At 35.5% G+C, this 18,594-nt stretch overlaps 1 protein-coding gene across 3 annotated transcripts; it reads left to right on the top strand.

Annotated features, from left to right (window-relative positions):
• Positions 1-3,365: 3,365 nt before the first annotated feature.
• On the top strand, positions 3,366-17,587 carry LOC115957610 (probable aminotransferase TAT2). Of its 3 annotated transcripts, XM_031075899.1 has the most exons (8): positions 3,366-3,508; positions 12,566-12,924; positions 14,227-14,566; positions 14,683-14,901; positions 15,407-15,466; positions 15,858-16,013; positions 16,106-16,199; positions 17,227-17,587. In XM_031075899.1, exons 2-8 carry the CDS (start codon positions 12,680-12,682, stop codon positions 17,352-17,354), a joined length of 1,242 nt encoding a protein of 413 aa, XP_030931759.1. In that variant the 5' UTR covers positions 3,366-3,508; positions 12,566-12,679; the 3' UTR covers positions 17,355-17,587. The 3 variants fall into 3 exon arrangements, with proteins under 3 accessions (XP_030931759.1, XP_030931760.1, XP_030931758.1); XM_031075900.1 differs by lacking the exon at positions 3,366-3,508 and having other exon boundaries at positions 12,451-12,924; positions 16,134-16,199; positions 17,227-17,343; XM_031075898.1 differs by lacking the exon at positions 3,366-3,508 and having other exon boundaries at positions 12,453-12,924.
• The last annotated feature ends 1,007 nt before the right edge of the window (positions 17,588-18,594 follow it).

Raw genomic sequence — 18,594 nt, 5'->3', positions numbered from 1 at the left:
TCCTTCATTTGCCGATGGCAGAAATTTGTTATCTCCTCTGCTTGGAACGTGGCTCAAATGTCCTGTCGAGGAAAGAAACATGGTAAAAGTGAAAAGAGGGAAATAGTAAAGGGAAGAAAGGGGAGGAAACTTGAAAAAAAAAGAAAAAAAAAAGAAAAAGAAAAAAAGGGCTAATTGAAAGACTTACCATCGCAAGGTCCCTCTTTAGACTAAAGAAGACCTCGTGCCTCCTAAGGGACTTTAGGTTAGCCATATCTTCAGGGAGTAGTAGTGCCTGCTCCACTGCCTCGGCCATATAACCAGCCTTCCCTTGTTGGAAGTCCTTGATGGAGGCATTGGCAAGCTCCATCCAGCATTGGGGTGGGGGTCTAGGATGTAGGTTTGACCTGGGAATCACTCCTCTTGTCAACCCCTATTTGCCCCACCCTAGCTTGTTTGGCCCCTCTTTGGGCCTTACCCTCTTGGGAGGGGTTAGTTTTTCCTCCTTCCACCACCTCCGTACCCTTCTGCTCCCTTTTCCTTTTGAGGTCGGTGGGTTCAAGTCGGAGGGGCTGTGTGGGTGAAGGGGTAGGAAGCCTAGTCTGGGTTGCCTTCTTAGGCGCGTTTTCCCCTGGATGGGACTCCAGTAGTTCTTACAGGGTGGACCTCGACTTGCGTTGGATCCCCATATTGTCTGGTATGGAAGTAACTCCTCGGTGGTGACTGGATTGGGCTGGGAAAGGATGGCCGAGGTCACTAGTTGATACTTCTGGGGACAAAGGTTGATTAAAGACTTCGAAATCGTCTTCCGAGTTAGAAACTTCAACAACCTCTTCCCCTTCCTTGATCGTGGACTGAGACGGGGTTGCCTTCTCCTCGGCAGCGCGTTGGAAGGGTAGTGTTACTTTTGGTATGCCTTTGGGGATAGGATCGGTGGTGAGAGCGCCTTCTAGGATAGGACTGGTGGTGAGAAAGCCCGGAGCGGCAACATTGATCTGATGTAGGCGAGGATCCTTTGCTTTGATGACACACTTCGGCGCCTGGTAGCTTTTGGAGACGAGGGTGTAGCCGAGGATTAGATGTGCTGCTCTGAGCTGACCATCACTATGGACGAACACCTCGGCCTTTAGTATTTTGTCTAGGCTCGGCTGGTTGATAAGGCTGAAGTTGTGTACAACAGCGTTCTTATCTGCAAAACCATTAGGAAAAACAGAAAAACATCGTTAGCAAAAAATAGAGCAAGTCAAAGGAAAACTCATATACAAATACAAACAAAAGAAAACGGGAAAGAGATAACTTTGAAATAATCAACCTAGACCTAAAGCCCCACCTGGTGTTCCCTCTCTCGTTGGGCATTGTGCCACTCCCTTAAAACGATCAAGAAGTCCTTATTTAGGCATTTGTTGGAATTAGCGAGACATTGGATGAGCCTAACCTCAAGGTACCTAAACTTTAGGTAATACCCTTACCCCTTTAGGTGGTGGAGGTTGTAAACCCAGTTAACATCATGGTGGATAAGCCCTAAGCCCATTTTCTCATTAAAGGCGTCTATACTCCCAAAAATCCTAAACATGTTCGGGGCACATTGGATGGGAGCTAACTTGTGAGCCCTAAGGTAATCCCTGGTAACGGTGCCCATAGGGATTCTCATCCTTCTCTCTATAAAGGCAATCATCGGGATTACCACCTCTCCATCTTGCCTTTTCTTGTGCCCCCCTTCCTTACAATACCTAATTGACACTCTTGGCGGAATCCTATACTGAGCTCTAAAGTTCTCTATACCCTCCTCATCGGTGTAGTGCTTGCCACAACGTCTCTGATGCCAAAGTTAGTGTATAAAAGCTTTGTAAGAGAAATAAGAAAGTTCTGAATATCAGAGATATCTGTGTAAGAGTATTTTTGGGTGAAAAATTATGTACCTTGTGTTGGTTTTGTGAAGGGTTTATATGTGGTTCCACAGCTCTTAGCCATTGTGGCTTTTATTATGGCTTTAATGCCTCTCTTGGTAATGCTTCCATACTCAGTAATGTAGACTTTGATGGGCCTCCAACGGTGTATACAGCTAGTTTTGTAACTGTTTGAGACATTATTGATTGCATCGAATGGCTTCTCTACCTTCATCAGTGATGTGGATATGTGGACGGAGATGTTGGATTGGATCGTCTGAGTGAAATGGTTTGTCGGTCCCATCACCAGCAATTTGCCCTATACGTGGAGGGTAAAAAGGATAGAAGGAAGATAGTATAAAATAGAAAGAAGACCCTGAAGAGAGGGGATCGAGAAATTAAGAGAAAAATATTGTAGCAATCAAGAATTGAATTTGTAATCAAACTTGAGAAGAAATATATAAGAACTGATCTCCTCAGATTGTGCTGATGATGATTTTCTTTAGATTAAACTAGTCTATCTTCATTTTTTTTTGTCATCTAAATCCATTTTACTTGTTGTTTGACTCATTAAAGCTCATTTTTCAACACACTCTCTACAAATTCATTGTATTGGGCTCTTTGGGCCTAAGTTCATCCATCCTTTGGGCTTAGGAGCCAAATTGTGTCCTTACAATTACATACTACTAGAATATTTTAATTGGTTTTTACAAAATGGAAATTGATTCAACCAACATATTGTATTGGTTTAAAATGTCTGATTATGTCTAAACTTCAAATTTTACAATTCCTATTTTATTAAATTTTCTAAGAAAATTTTTAAATGATGGGATTTTGATGATCTAGATGCAAATCCTATTATTTGTAAAATCTTGAATATTTAACGATGTTTCTATCCAAACAGAGAGTAAGAGTTTTAGGGTCATAATGGATATGCATTTCAAATGACTAAACCCTCTCTAATTTCGAAAAGGTTATGGAAAATTCTCATGAGAAAAATCAACGGAAAAAAAGAAAAGAAAAAAAAAGACCGAAAATTTCACTCTTTGGTAGAGTGTGCATGTACGTTTTTTCAAAAAATAAAAAACATTAATTAGACTAGAAAGGAAACAAAAGGATTAGCGTAGCCGGACAGATCCACGTTGATAATGGAAACTGGAGAGGATGTGATTACACGCAAGTGAAAAAATTTAATGTGTTGGACATTTAAAATAACTGTCAATTTTTGATGCTATCCTTCCTATTCCTATTCGTTGAAGCCATAATCCAAATCCAAACCATAAGCCTTGACAGTTGACACTCACTCAAACTCCCATGAGCTCGAGTTCACCTGATTCCTTCTGTTGTAATAAATTTAGGTTGGATAGACGTCCAAAAATAGTCCTCTTCTTCATGCTTTAGGATGAATCATCAAAATCAAATATAATGTTCAAACTTATCTAAAAGATTGGAACTAAGACTTTTCTATTGGATAGATAGGCCAATCCTGAACTGTTTCTGTTTAGAAACTCTGCTCCTGCCATTCTCTTGGAGAAGAGTTGCGCTTGCGTTGCGTTGCTAAGCATTGAGGAACATTAATTTGGTCAGGTTGGGGAGCTTCATCCGCAAAGTTTGTTCTTACTTCTTACACATTGATTTTACAGGTAAGTTCTGAATGTATTTTCGTCTCTTTTATTTTACTCTGAGCTATATAATATAAAACCGTAGTCTAGAACAATAAACTAAGAAGTGGGTGCATTATTCAAAATAAAATTAGTACAATAATACCATGCATAAGTGATCATGCTTTCCTATTATCGTGTGAATCCTTATATTGTGATCTAGAGTTCACTTTGTGCTAAGATAAGATTGGAATGCGCTAGCTTCAGCGGTAAGGGAGAGTGCCTGGACTAACTATAAACCTAGAACTCTCTGCTTTGACTCCTAACTAAGGCATTTCGCTCGCAATTAATTATGTGATGCTTGCTTATTGAGTTGCAAAATATAACTATTTTTAGTGCATTGGTTCAAAATTTTGGTTATATAGTAAACTTTCTTGCATGTGGCCAGTGGCCTTGAGTTATAGGTTTGTCTTGTCATTTTTTTTAGTGTGTTGCATTGGTTAATTTCGTTTATTTGAGAAGGCCTTATTCTCAAACTGCAATCATGCAGTGTTACGCCGTAGCCTAGCTGCTGCTTCCTCACTCCACAACCTCTCTATGCCATCTCTCCAAACCATCTTAGCTTCCCAAACATATATCATCCCACCTCCTCTGTTACTAACTCACAAAACCACCCACACCCTATGCCTTATATACAATAACCCCGCTTCCCCTGCCAATTCATCTCATTAAATTACCCACACTCTTGTCTTAAACACCACACCACTCCCCTCACCCACCAAGCCATACATTACATATTCATGGAGAAATTACCCACACTCTTGTCTTACACACCACACCACTCCCCTCACCTACCAAGCCATACATTACATATATTAAGTTCTTCGGGTGGAGTCCTTCCCCCCCTCGTAAGGGATGTGGGCCCTATTCATGGATCCCACACAAAGGTCCACCCCCCATGAGTGGGGGAAGGATTTTCCCCCGAGGATGTAATAATTTCTCTACCAAATACTTAACCCATATATATGAAGTTTTAGATCAAAGTTAAAACCAAAATAAACTAGGCTCTAGTGTGCAATTGCGCTTTGCTAAGGAGTTTATTGAATCTTATTACATTGGGAAGTAATAAAAGCAAATAAACAAATACTTTTTAACTAATCCATGTGCGACTACATCTAAAAAACTAATCAATTTTAATAATAATAATAAAAACTTAACCTTAACTGCTGTCTTGAGCCACTTATTATTGAAATCCAATAAAGTATATGTGACACATTGAACAAACCTATCCTCATAGTGTCTGACAACATAGAAGCAGAGCACTTTTACAAACCCGTAGACTAGCAGGAAAATTAATTGCTGATAGAATAATATCAAAACAAAAAACAAAGGAAAACCGCAAAAAACCCTGTATGATTTCTCCATAAAAAATGGAATCCCCTAAAGTTTTGATTATAACAAATTAACTCCTCTTTGCAAGGACCTTGATTAGTTTATGGCAACCATTTGGTTCCCAGAGAATGCAGAAGAACGTGCTAAACTAACTTGATTGGAAATGCTTGTGGAAATCAAGGCTAAATGAGAGACTAAAAACTCTCATTTGCAAGGTTGAATGGAAATGCTCTTGTTAGGGTCTCACTCTCCTCCTCCAAAATGAATTTTAACGTTGCCATGAGATCAAATCACATTCAATCGCAACTTTGACTCGAGATTATTATGGGGTTATAATTTGTGTTTGGTTTGAAACACGTAATAAACTAATAATCCATCTAGTAAAGGTATGTAGGACCATGGAAAAGAGTCAAAAGACACATATCTTACTTTAAGGAATGTCTGCTTCAAAGCTTTATTAGGTTAGAAAATTTGGGTTTTTCTTCTTGATGGAACCCGACACAACCAGAACTTAAAAATTTGTGAAAAAATTTCCAAAATGAAAGTGACCCTGTTGATAGAGTATTGAAAAGAAATAATTTTTTTATTTTTTTTTTGATAGAAAGAAAGAGAGGGAGGGATGCTTTGCCCCATAATCTTGGGCCCGAAAATCATGGGTTTCCGCTTCCCCCTGGTTTGGCAGGTTCCATAACGAAAGAAAAGGGTTGTGGATTTTTTTGAAGTGCTAGAAAGGGGGGCCATTCCTCATTGTCTTATGTAGATTATTATTTGGAGGGAAGAGTGTTTAATTGCACTTCATTCTAATGGGATTGAGGTTCGTCTGTAGAGCTAAAATTGTTTCTTTTATAGTACATGTTTGATTAGTTGGCTGGCTTAACTAGACGTTCATTTCTTACCTTAACAGGATTTTCTAGATTTTATGTAAATTTTAGTTAACGTTTTGTTGCATCCCTGGAACCCTACTTGTGTATGTGGGGATAGATCACACTTTTTTTTTTTTTTTTTTTAATTTTTTTTTATGTGAAAATGCAATATAATATTAATAGAAATCATAAACAATCCGGTACATCAAAGGCAATAGCAATTTCTAAGAAACTGGGGGTTTCCTCAACCCATGCCACAAAATCACCAACAAATTGAGCATGTTGAGCTAAAATATGGGCAGACTATTGCCTTCCCTCCTAATATGTGAAAAATCAAAATAACAAAAAGATTGAAGGTGGAACAGAATGCCATTAAGAACATTAGCAACAGCAGGAGGGGCTTTGGAGGTTCAATGTAGGCAGTTGCAGACTTGCAGAGAATTCCCCTCGAAATTAATATCCTGAATTCCAACATCTCTTGCAAAAATCACAGCTGCTTCCATAGCCTTGGCTTCAACCTCAAGAGGACCCAAAGGAGCACAAATATGTTGGCTTAAAGTTGCCACAACTTGACCCTTATCATCCCAAATAAGAACATCCATTCTAGCACTAGAAAGATTTTTAAAAACAGCGCCATCCACATTAGCTTTATAGACACCTAGCTCGGGAGGTAACCAACTAGTTTGGGAGTGACAAGCAGAAGGTATTGGAGGGTCTTGAACAGCTTGAAACTCAGAGATAAACTTGGATGCTTCGAGGATCAAATTTTCCTTCTTCTTCGGCTCCTCACCATGTCTAATTCCGTTTCTATTCCTCCATATATTCCATGAAATTGCCATGAAATGAGCAAGAGAAATAGACGATGATCCCACATCACAACTTAGTTTCCAAACCGCATAAGCAAAAGTGTAATGACAATCCACCAGTAGATTACAAGACTCCCACACAGACCTAGAAAAGTCACAATATAGCAGCACATGACTTGTCGTCTCACTACTTTGGCCACACTGGTCATAAGCATCAGAACTGAGCACATGTCGATGAAAAAGGTTGGATTTTGTAGGAAGGATATTTTGACAAGCCCACCAAACAGAGTTTTTGATTTTATTAGGCACCTCAGCTAACTAGATAGTTTTCCAAAGCTAGCTTTGGCCAGCATTACCAGAAGTTCCTTCTTGCTCTGCTTCTTTCATTTCCATAGCAATCCAATAGGCACTTTTAACTGTGAATGTACCATTAGGCATCGCAGCCCAAACCAATTTATTTGGAGGCATACGAGTACTCAAATGGATACTTAAGATATTTTCAGCTTCAAAATTTAAGAACAATTCCCTTACAAGATCAGCCCTCCATAACCCGTGCTTAGAGTCAATCAGAATATCAACTGTTGCATCTTCAAGTAATAGAATTCTAGGTGACACAACCCTATATGTAGATGGGGATGGAATCCACTTATCCTTCCAAATACAAACCTTCTTACCATTTCCAATTTGCCAACGCATCCCCTACCAAATAATAGGCTGGGCTACAAGAATGCTACGCCAGACAATGATGGGTTTCTACCCTTCTGAGCATCCACAAAAGAAGTATCAAGAAAATACTTACTTTTAAAAACACGATAGAAGAGAGAGTTTGATTCATGTTGCAACCTCCACCCTTGCTTTGCCATGAGAGCAAGATTAAAAGATTTTAGGTCTCTAAAACCCATGCCACCCTTAGCATTTGGACTACACAACTTGTCCCATTTCATCCATGTCATTTTCCGCTCCTCATTTTTTTGTCCCCACCAAAATTTGCTCACCATACTATTCAAATCATCACAAAGGGATTTCAAAAGGAGGAAACAACTCATTGTATGTGTTGGGATTGCTTGCACGACTGCCTTTATCAGTACCTCTTTCCCGGCCATAGATAAAACTTCTCTTTCCATCTAGAGAGTTTTTTAGCAACTCTTTCCTTAAGTTGTTGGAAGGTATTGCTTTTATTCCGGCCTACCAATGAAGGCAAACCCAAGTACTTCTCATGCTGACGAATAACATCCGCACCAAATCTCTACTTAACCTCTTCTTGGATCTCTACTGGAGTATTGGGGCTGAAAAATAATGAGGTTTTTTGTCTATTCACTGTTAAAAGACTTTCTTTGTGGATTAAAGCTAAAAGACTTTTTACACATAACAAAAACAAATATGGAGAGAGATGATCCCCTTGACACAAACCCCTAGTTGGGATAATACGCCCTCGAGGGACACCATTAATGCAAACAGAGTATGTGACAAAAGTTACATAGCTCATAACCATAGAAATCCACCTAGAATGAAAACCCATTTTTGTCATGATTTTTTCTAAGTAACTCCATTCAACCCTATCAAAAGCTTTATTCATGTCTAGTTTTAAGGCCATGGACCCAGTTTTCCCAATTTTTCTTTGGCTAATGTTGTTCATAACCTCAAAAGCGACAAACACATTATCTGTAATAAGTATCTTAGATAGAAAAACACTTTGATTTTCAGTAATGAGTGAGGGGATAAAAGTCTTAAGCCTATTAGCAAGAACCTTGGAAGCCAGTTTATAAACCACATTAGATAAACTAATTGGCCTATATTCTGAAACCTTAGTTGGGTTTTTAACTATAGGAATAAGGACAATATGTGTTTCATGGAAATTATAAGGTGCTGTACTATTAATTAAAAAATTCAGAACACATGTAACAACACTATCCCCAACTACTTGCCAAAAATGTTGATAAAAGAGAGGAGGCATACTATTGGGTTCTGGAGATTTTAGAGGATACATCTGGTCCAGAGCTTTTTTAACCTCTACAGCACTAAAACCTCTGATGAGCATACTATTCATTTGTGGAGTCACTCTCAGTTTAATGGCCTCAAGAAATTCCTGGGAAATATCTGGTTGGGACGTAGTAAAGAGGTTCTGGTAGTAAACAATGATTACTTCAGAGATTTTGTCATCACTCTCCTGCCAAGTATCAGATTCATCAATGACTCCTGAGATTGTATTACGTTGCTTTCTATTTGAGGCCTTATGAAAAAATCTGGTATTTCTGCCACCCTCCTTCAACCAAGGATTACCAGACCTTTGTTTCCACATTCTTTCCTCCGAATCAAGCAATCGATTCACCTCTGCTATCTGTTGACATAGTCTGTGTTTGACATCCCAGCTGATCTCGCCTCCAAAAGTTGTAGGAAATCTTGTGCTTTCACCAGTTTTTTACCAATATGCCTGAATTCCTGCATGTTCCATCGGGATAGAGCCTCGCGACATTGTTCTATACATGTTGAAAAGCAATTTGTTGTCTCCCCACCCTTCTTTTTTTTTTTAATAAAAGAAGTCTTTAACTCATTCTATGGCTGCTTCGTTTGCCTTTTTTGATTCGATTCAGGCTCTAACTCTGCTTCAACTTTAATATAATGTTACACAGGATCGATAAAGATGTACTAAAAACACTTTTCAAGGACTAATTACTCCACTACAACCAACAATGTACAATAACGTCTTTGTATATATATGTCAGTTGTAAACCCAAACAAAAGTAAGATTGTACATTAGGCCTACAAATGGACCCGATATATGTGCTTTTAGAGTGGGCCTACATGTGGTGTCTCTGAATTTAATTGTAGGAACTAGTTTTAGTCAGAATGATACTGATGGGCCTTAATGTGTTACATGGCACATCTGCACGTGGAATTGGGAGGTAAGCTCTTTCTTATCAAATGATACCATGTTAATAGCATCAAAATTCAATAAGTATAAGACATATCAATAAAAAATAATTATCTTATTAATAAATAAAAAACATGTATTAGTGGATAGTTATTTTTACACACATATCTTTTATTTATTGGATTTTAATACAAATAACATGGTATTATTTGATACAATATACTTTTTGAAGAGATAAGGGACCATAATTGTTTATTGTACGGTACGGAGCCACGTTCAAATCATTAGTTTTCTCTCAATTATTTTTCATGGCCCCAGAAAAGGAATTTTATTTTTTTATATATTAAAAAAAATTTTGCAATAGGTAATAGGAAATGACAAAAATGTGATATTAATTATTAAGTTAAAATCAAACACCAATCAGAGTTCCGTGTTAAACTTGGAGTGTAACATGTAGACACGTGGTGCTTTTACTTCCTTGTTTGCAACAGCACTTGTCAAGCTTTCAGTTTCAGATGAAAAGACAAAAACCAAATACTGATAAGCTCGGCTCTATGAATTTTTCTCAGGATGTTTCTTAAGAAATATAAATTATATAATCTAATAAAAAGAAAAATTCATATATTGACAATAATAACAATAAAAAAACACGTAAATACGTATAATTTACAATTGCCTTCTATGAATTTTCATATTTTGAAATCGTTGCATGATAGTCTCATTATCAATACTACAAGTTACATCTCTTTCAATATATACAACCAAGCAATCATCTATCTACTTAATGTAGAACAAATTATGGAGCAAAATTTAATTTTATTGGCAAAAAAAAAAGAGGGTGTTCCCAAATTTTTTTTGAAGGGTAGACAAATAAATTTTTTTAAATTGTTATATATATATATATATATATATATATATATGTAGGCGCCGCCCCTGTTGATTGGTAGAATTTCAGTCATTATAGAATTTCCTTGTGATTGGTACATCAAATATGTGCTTATGTGTTTAGGCTTGGCCGCTTGGGTCCAACCTGCCAAAAAAAAAAAAAAAAATAGAAGGATGTTATATATATATCTATATATATATTTGTGTTTTGGAAGATCATGTGTATCGTTTATGTTCAATCTCCGAAAAGTTTAAGCAATGGCTTATTAATCTTTCATTTGTCGTGTTATTTCTAAAATGAGTGATGCATTATGAATTTTTCTTATCTCGTAATATAATCACTTATGCTATTGGGTGTATAATAGAAAATTGTGTCAAATTTACACATTTTTGTTCATAAACTCTCCATATCAGTCCATTATAACATTGTAGATTTACATTTTTGTTATAGTAATTGCGTAAAAATATACATAGCTATTCTAGCATATCCAAAGAGGATATCTAGGCGATAGAGAATGGGGGGGAGGGGAAGTTCATAAAAAATATTCAATAACTAGATTCATAATTTTGAAAGATAGTTCGATTAGCTATGTAGGATTTTGGATTAAAGATTAGGGATTTTGTGTCGGCCCATAAAATTCAAAATGTGTAAACAACAGTTAGTTTCTAGGGTGGACGACAAAGGGACTTAGCCTTGAGATACATAGATGTTGTTTGGTTTAAGAGAAAAATGTGGTGTATTTTGTTTTCATTTCTAGTTTTCAGTGGTACCCACCACTAGAAAAATTGGTTTGGCTTTGTTATTTGAACTCAGCTTTCATTTTTAGTATCTAAAAAAGTGAGTTTGAATATAAAAAATTAATACACATTTTTGCTGTTTTTATTTTCACTCTGAAAATGAATAAAGTGGAATTTTTGCAAAAATACTCAAAATTTGTGTTGAATTTTTAATTGAAAAGTAAATAAAGTGGTAAGTTATTATTAGTTTTAATTTGAATACACCACTTAAATTATTTTTTTACTTATCAATAATAGGCGTTAACAACCTTGTCACGTAACATTTCTTTTTCTAAAATTTGGTTTTATCGGTTCACAATTTCACTCTCCACCTTAGTATACTCCACTCTAGTATGCATGCTAAGTTATAGCATGTATTTTATGAATGATAATTGTTTGTGAGCAAATTGCATTTTCTCCTCCAGTAGACAACAAGTGATGATTTATAAGACTTTAATGTGTATTATTTAATCAAGTCACACTTAATTTATTAAAAAGTTTTGTGACTAAAATGACACATAGTTGATAATCCCACATAATGGGTTGGAGAAAGATAGCTCTAAATTAGTTTAGAGTTAAACCTTTTCAATTAAAAATTGTTAAGAAAATATTTATGAAAACTAGCTAATTCACTACAAAAAACTCGTCTTACACCAGCCTTTTTTTCCCCGTTGGATAGAAGGTAAAAAAACAGTATAGGGAGATAGAGTGCGTGTGAAAAATTAGGTATCTATGACAGCTCTCATAAATATTTTTTATTTATACAAAAATAAAAGATTATTAATAACTACCGTATTTATTAAATTTTATGTTTAGACAAAAAAACAAAAGAGTATTAATAACTCCCATAATTATTGTATTTTAGATTTAGACAAAAGTAAAAAAGAGAAAAAAAAAATCTTATTAATAACTCCCATAATTAGTGTTTTTTTTTAAAAAAAAAAATTTAATGGTAAAGAATATTTGTGGGCGATATATAGGGATATCTAATTAGTTCGTGTAGCGTTGTTCTGCCCGTATTTGATAAGAAAAATTACAATATAAAATGTATCACAATCTTTAACGTCCTTGTTAAGGCTTGTATTGTGCTGAAGTTCTTTGAATCAAACAGAATAGGGCTGTAAATTGTAATCAAGCCTAGTTGAGTGGAGTATCAAATGTGCAAGATTCAATCAGGAAATTGTGAGTCTTAATTTGTCAGGTCCATAAAAGAGTTAAACATTGATATCATCCAAAGAGAAAATAAAAACCATTACTACTACTACTATTGTGAATAAAAAGCCTTGATGGTGACAAAAATCTTATCACGAAATGACACACCGGTGGGGCCCTAAATCTAATAAACATTCACGTTTGTTTGGGTTAATACAAGTCGGCAGTTCGAGTTCGAGTTCGAGTAGAGATAGTTCCCGAAAAAGATTGCACGGAGTAGTTTGGGTATGGTTTAATTAATGTTCTCTCATCTGTCCACCACGTAACGGCCTTATTTTGTTTGCATGCGAAGCCGTGGAACACTTCAACAACGAGTGGTCTCAGTGCATGTTCGCCCATCGCTAATTATAAATATAAATTGGAGCCTCTTTCTACCAAATAGCAGTCACAGAGTCCAAGAATAAAGATGGAGAATGGAAGTCTCAACCATGGTGTGGACACGGGTTCAACCATCACCATCAAAGGCATTCTTAGCCTGTTAATGCAAAATATTACTAGTAACAAGAGGGTGATTTCTCTAGGCATGGGTGACCCTTCTGCTTATTCCTGCTTTCATACTACCCATGTTGCTCAAGAGGCTGTTGTTGATGCTCTCCAATCTGACAAGTTCAATGGTTATGCACCAACTGTTGGTCTTCCTCAAACTAGAAGGTAATTCTTATTCTTTTAGAGTATCACTATTTCCTTTTTCAATTTTTGTTGTAATGTTTCATGAGTTTTTTCGTGCCCTCAATTTTCTGGAATTTATCAAATATTGTTCCTAGTTATCTTGAAAGTATAAACTTGGGGTTGTGGCTCTCCACTAGATTCGGGATTTTTGTGTGGCAGTTTCAATTTAGAGCTACTTTATCCATTAAAAAATAACAGTTGCCGTTGATAGTTCATAATTGCAATATTGTTGTCAATCGGTTCTTTTGGCTTAAATTTTTTTTTTTTTTCCACAAGTAGAGTTCAAATGTAATCTGGGTGTCTGACAACTTCTCTTTGATTTTGGGGATTTTTTTTTTTTTTTTTTCAAATGTGTTCACACTTAGTTATTGTTTTACTTGTGCTTTCAAATTATGACTTCTGCTACCAATTTTCAGTAAAACATTGCACTAATATGTTTTGAAATTCATCTAATTACATTGAATTTGCGTAATATTTCTTACTGTTTTGAGGAAGTTCAATAGAAAAACTTCGCTTTTCATTACCTTCTTCTCAACTAATCATTTAATTCTTTAAAACTGCAGTTAATTTAGAAGTAACAATCTGGGCTTGATTCTTATATATTACTGTCACAGTTGAAATTTAAAACTGATTGAGCCTATTTCTTTTTGCCAAGTAATTTGAGCCTGTTTCAATCAGCTCTAATTACTTATCTGTTTGGAGTTGCAATCAAAAGTAGATTAAAATTCTATTTTGGATAGGTTTGTTTATTCTATTTTTTTCCACAAGTAGAGTTCAAATGGATTAAAATTCTTGAGGTGGATGTACGTCTTCTTCTCTATTTTTCTAATTTAATAAATTTTTAGATTTTTGTTTTGTCCATGGAATTAAAGCACTACATGATGAAAGTATCCTTGTTCTTCCTTTAAACCTTCAACTTCGATGCAAGCATGATTCATCCCAGAGAAAGATGTCTTCTGAATAAATAAATGTATGAGTTTGTACTCATTAGAGAAATATGTCTATGAATAATAGCAAGTTATGTAATACTCTTGTCAGTAAACGTTATCTCTAGCCCAATCTGATCCTGCCAACCACTATTAGAGCTAGAGTAATTGATATATTATCGACATTTTAAATGCGAGGTAAAGTTGAGACAAAAAATCGAACTTAGGATCTCCTGCTTTGATAACATGAAAAATTATCAATTGTTCCAAAAGTTTAAGCTGTTATAAAATGGTGAATTTAACAATATATCAGTTGTGAATTTTCTTCAGTAATTTTCTTCTATTTTGAAATGAACAGAGCAATTGCTGAATATTTGTCTCGTGATCTTCCATACAAGTTATCATCTGATGATGTTTTTATCACCTCTGGTTGCACACAAGCCATTGATGTTTCGCTGGCAATGCTTGCCCACCCTGGTGCAAATATCTTGCTTCCAAGGCCAGGCTTCCCAATTTATGAACTTTGTGCTGGATTTAGGCATCTTGAAGTTCGGTACGTTGATCTTCTCCCTGATAAAGGCTGGGAGGTTGATCTTGATGCCGTTGATGCTCTTGTAGATCACAACACTGTTGCATTGGTAGTTATAAACCCTGGGAATCCTTGTGGAAATGTATACAGTTACGAACATCTAAAGAAGGTCAGTAGTCCAGGATATGGCTTCAAGTGCCACAAAATTTTGTACATATGGTGACTATAAATAGTTGGCATTATATAAAGATTTAATGTTATTCATTGTTTGTGTACTTCACCTAGATCGCAGAAACTGCAAAAAAGCATAAAATTCTTATAATTGCTGACGAAGTATATGGGCACCTTGCTTTTGGGAAAAATCCATTTGTGCCAATGGGAGTTTTTGGATCTGAAGTTCCTGTTCTCACACTTGGGTCTCTATCAAAGAGATGGATAGTTCCCGGATGGCGACTTGGTTGGTTTGTGACAAGTGATCCAAGTGGCATGTATCGGGAACCCAAGGTTCTCTCTCTCTCTCTCTCTCTCTCTCTCTCTCTAATGTGTGAAATTCTCATTGTATACCTTCAATAATGCTTTGTAAATCTTTTCACTGATGGATTCCGTTGTCTAAAAGTGATTTAGAGATGCAAACTGCTCTAGAAAATATGTTTTTGTTTGGCTAGCAAGGTTTTCCTCCCACAACATTTCACGGCAATGCATTATAGCTGTATATGGAATGTTCTAAAGATTAATTAGTCTTGAACACAATTTTTTGTTTCTGTTTCATTTGTCATTTCAAATTCTCATTTACATTCAATCAAAATTCTTTATTTATGGTGCAACCAAGGGCTTTAATTATTAAAAAGATATGGAATAACCAGCTTTGGGCTTTTGGCTTCTGTTCATCTGGATAACTGTGGACCAATATGTACTGCTGATTATAAACTGTTCATGATTTTCATATCATACAATTTACATTAAATCTTTTTGTTGCTAAACCATCTTACTACTTTTTTTTTTCCCTCAGACCGTCGAGCGTATTAAGAAGTATTTTGATATTCTGGGGGGCCCTGCAACCTTCATTCAGGTTTTTTATTTATATTTTATATGCTTGTTTTGAATTTTTAGAATGAAAACATACATTTTTTTTTCTTTTTCATTGATAGAATTTCTTTCATTAAGATGATGTAGCTCATAGCTTCTCCAACTGAAATTAATTATTTATACATAGTTGCAAACTGAATTTTTGCCATAGTATCAACAAATATGCTGAACTTGAGTTAGAAAAAGTTCTATGGTGCTGCCACTTCTTGGTTAATGCTTGAACTCAAAAGTATTTGACCTGTGATGATAAGTAGGGAATTGATTCTTCTGCCTTGAAATGTCTAAACTTTTATCTTTAACTAAAAACATGTAGCTGCTGATTTTCTTTGTGCCTATAATCCATCTACTTATTCATACATATTTTGGCGTGTTAGGCAGCGGTTCCCCACATCCTTGGGCAAACTGATGAGGCTTTCTTCAAGAAAACTATTAATTTGCTAAAGAATGCATCAGATATTCTCTGTGATACCATAAAGGAGATCCCTTGCATTACTTGTCCCCTAAAACCTGAGGGATCTATGGCAGTAATGGTGAGATTGCAACTTTGCAGTTATCTTTGTGCTTAAAATAATGGATTCATAGAGATATGTAGTTGCTTTTTTATTTATTACATATGTTGCAGGTGAAATTGAATATTTCGCTACTGGAAGACATCAGTGATGATATTGATTTCTGTTTCAAGCTGGCCAAAGAGGAATCAGTTGTCATTCTTCCAGGTATGACTTGATACATTCATTGTATTTATTAGTTCAAAAAATTTTCTTATTTCCTTAGGAAATTCATTTTCAGTTGCTGAAACAAAATCTCCTTGTGCTGCATCTGCTGCATTTTCTAATGTGGGAGAATTGGTCCTGTTCCAGGAAACCTCATTCTTTCCTTCAACTAAACTCAAATTCTATCCCGTATATTCTAAAGGATGATGGACTTAAACACCTGAGATTTTATGAACCTCTAAACTCTTCCACATTCCCAACTACGTAATTTCAATTCTGATTTCTTCCATTCTCAATAAGGTGTATACATGAGGCTAGTATGAGATTCCCACATTCTCATTACATTTCATTTTTCACGTCTTATTATAAAAAGGTGCATTATCTCATGCTTGCTTCTGGACCAAAAAAGGAGTCCATCAATATCTATATTTATGTTAAGTTAAAGTTTATATGTACTTTCAATTAACTTCATTAATGTTCTTTTCAAATATTATATGAAGTTCTGAATGTCAAGGATCTTTCCCAAATCACATACTTAACAAGGTTGTCCAAAGTTCCCATTTGTTGAAGATGTTACGGCAATTCTAAGTCTAATTACAACTTATTTTTCTGAAGAAATTTGACTTGATATCACTCATTTTAGCATCCACGAACCCAATAAAAAGCTGATTACACTATCATTAAAGCATAACAAACATTCATGCAAATGAGCATGTGGGACATTCTCGCAGAGATGGAATGCACATCATATAGTTGAGCAACTTATCAAAAGTTAGGTTCAAGAATTCCTGTGAGAAATAGGGCATATCAAGCATTCGCAGAATGCATTCAATTGGCATTTCTATTTTAAAATATTGTTTATACTAGAGAGAAAACATCACTGAGATTTCATAGTACATTTTAGTACAACAAAAGTAATTGTCTTATGTTCAGTTTCCTAGGAATTCATTACACTTTTCAGTGTAGTACGCTAACTAGAAGCTCTAAGTAACTACTAACAAATGGATCTAACCCCCTTTTTTGTTTTCAGGAATTGCTGTGGGGCTAAAAAATTGGCTTCGTATTACTTTTGCTGTTGATTCTTCTTTTCTTGAAGAAGGTTTAAGAAGGACGAAATCCTTTTGTCAAAGACATGCAAAACAGTTACAAAGATACTAAACTATTGAAGTCAATAAAGTGTGATGCTCAAGTCATTGGTCTTGTCATTAAAATTTCTCCCAAAATTTCCTGACAAATAAATTTTGTTATACACTTATACAGGGCAAAGTTAATCAGTAAAAATATATCAGATATTGTTGACATTTATGTAAAGTGTAAACTGTCTCCTTTGAAGTTGTACATCACATCGCTTCAGTTATAATAATCAATATGCTATATTATTGATTCTAATACATGATGTGGTAAATCTTGCTCACTTGTTACGTGATTAATATTTACTTCAAGCTAAAAGCAAAAGCTAGATTTACATGCACGATCGTGTACAAACAATTCTTTGCCAGTACAGTGATCTCCATGGATTTTTTTTTTTTTTTCCATTCCTCTTCCTTTTTGGGTGATTAGGTAGAATTTGAGCTGCATTGTCCGCTCCATAGTAGCCATCTCTATTAACTAGGAGGTTCTGTTTTTGTCAAAACTACTTCAATGTTGGTAACTAGCTAGAGCCCCTTTGATGTCAAATATAGGTATGCTAATTACTTTGGAACTTTTGCAAGGATAGCTAGTTTTCTTTGAAAATAGAAAATATGTTATGTAAGAGTCCCTTCAAAGAAAATGTCACAAATGATGTTCCTTGTGTTTTGAGAGAGATTGCTGATTGAAAATGTCCATTTCTAGTTATTTGAAATAGGATTTATCAGAAGTGTGTGCGTGTGTGTGTTAAATTTAAATATGGGGAAAACAGAGTGTTTGGAACTACTTTTTAATAGTCCTATTTCACATCAACTAGAAATGGTTATTTTCACATCAACTGAAAATGGACTTTTTAAAACAGGTAATTTCAGGTTTGTTTATAGGAAAATAAATATTTATGGTCACTTATGCCAAGTGGAAATATTTGGCAAAAAAGACGGTACTTATAAATGGTTATTTGCTATAAGTAATCGTCCCCTCCTTGATTTGTAGGGTATCTATTGCCTAAAAATGGAAGAAATGATTATACAAAAAAAACTCTTCAACATCATCCATAAATGTAGACCTCTATCAAAAGAGATCAATCCATGCTTGTAGGGATGTTGTTGCCCCTCGCATCGCATGACTATCAATGTAGGCAAGCAGTCATTAGGCTTTGTTAATTTAGGCTTGTAATTCCCTTTGTACTTGTGTTCTTATTTAATCAAGTGAGTTGTAATATTTACATTTCTTGTTTGATCATATGTGCACTTGTTTTTTTCATTCTCAT

The sequence above is a fragment of the Quercus lobata genome, chromosome 8 (assembly GCF_001633185.2).
Source record: "Quercus lobata isolate SW786 chromosome 8, ValleyOak3.0 Primary Assembly, whole genome shotgun sequence".
In the NCBI taxonomy this organism is placed as follows: domain Eukaryota; kingdom Viridiplantae; phylum Streptophyta; class Magnoliopsida; order Fagales; family Fagaceae; genus Quercus; species Quercus lobata.
Note: the sequence above shows the minus strand (reverse complement) of the source record. Positions and strands in the feature narration are given on the sequence as shown.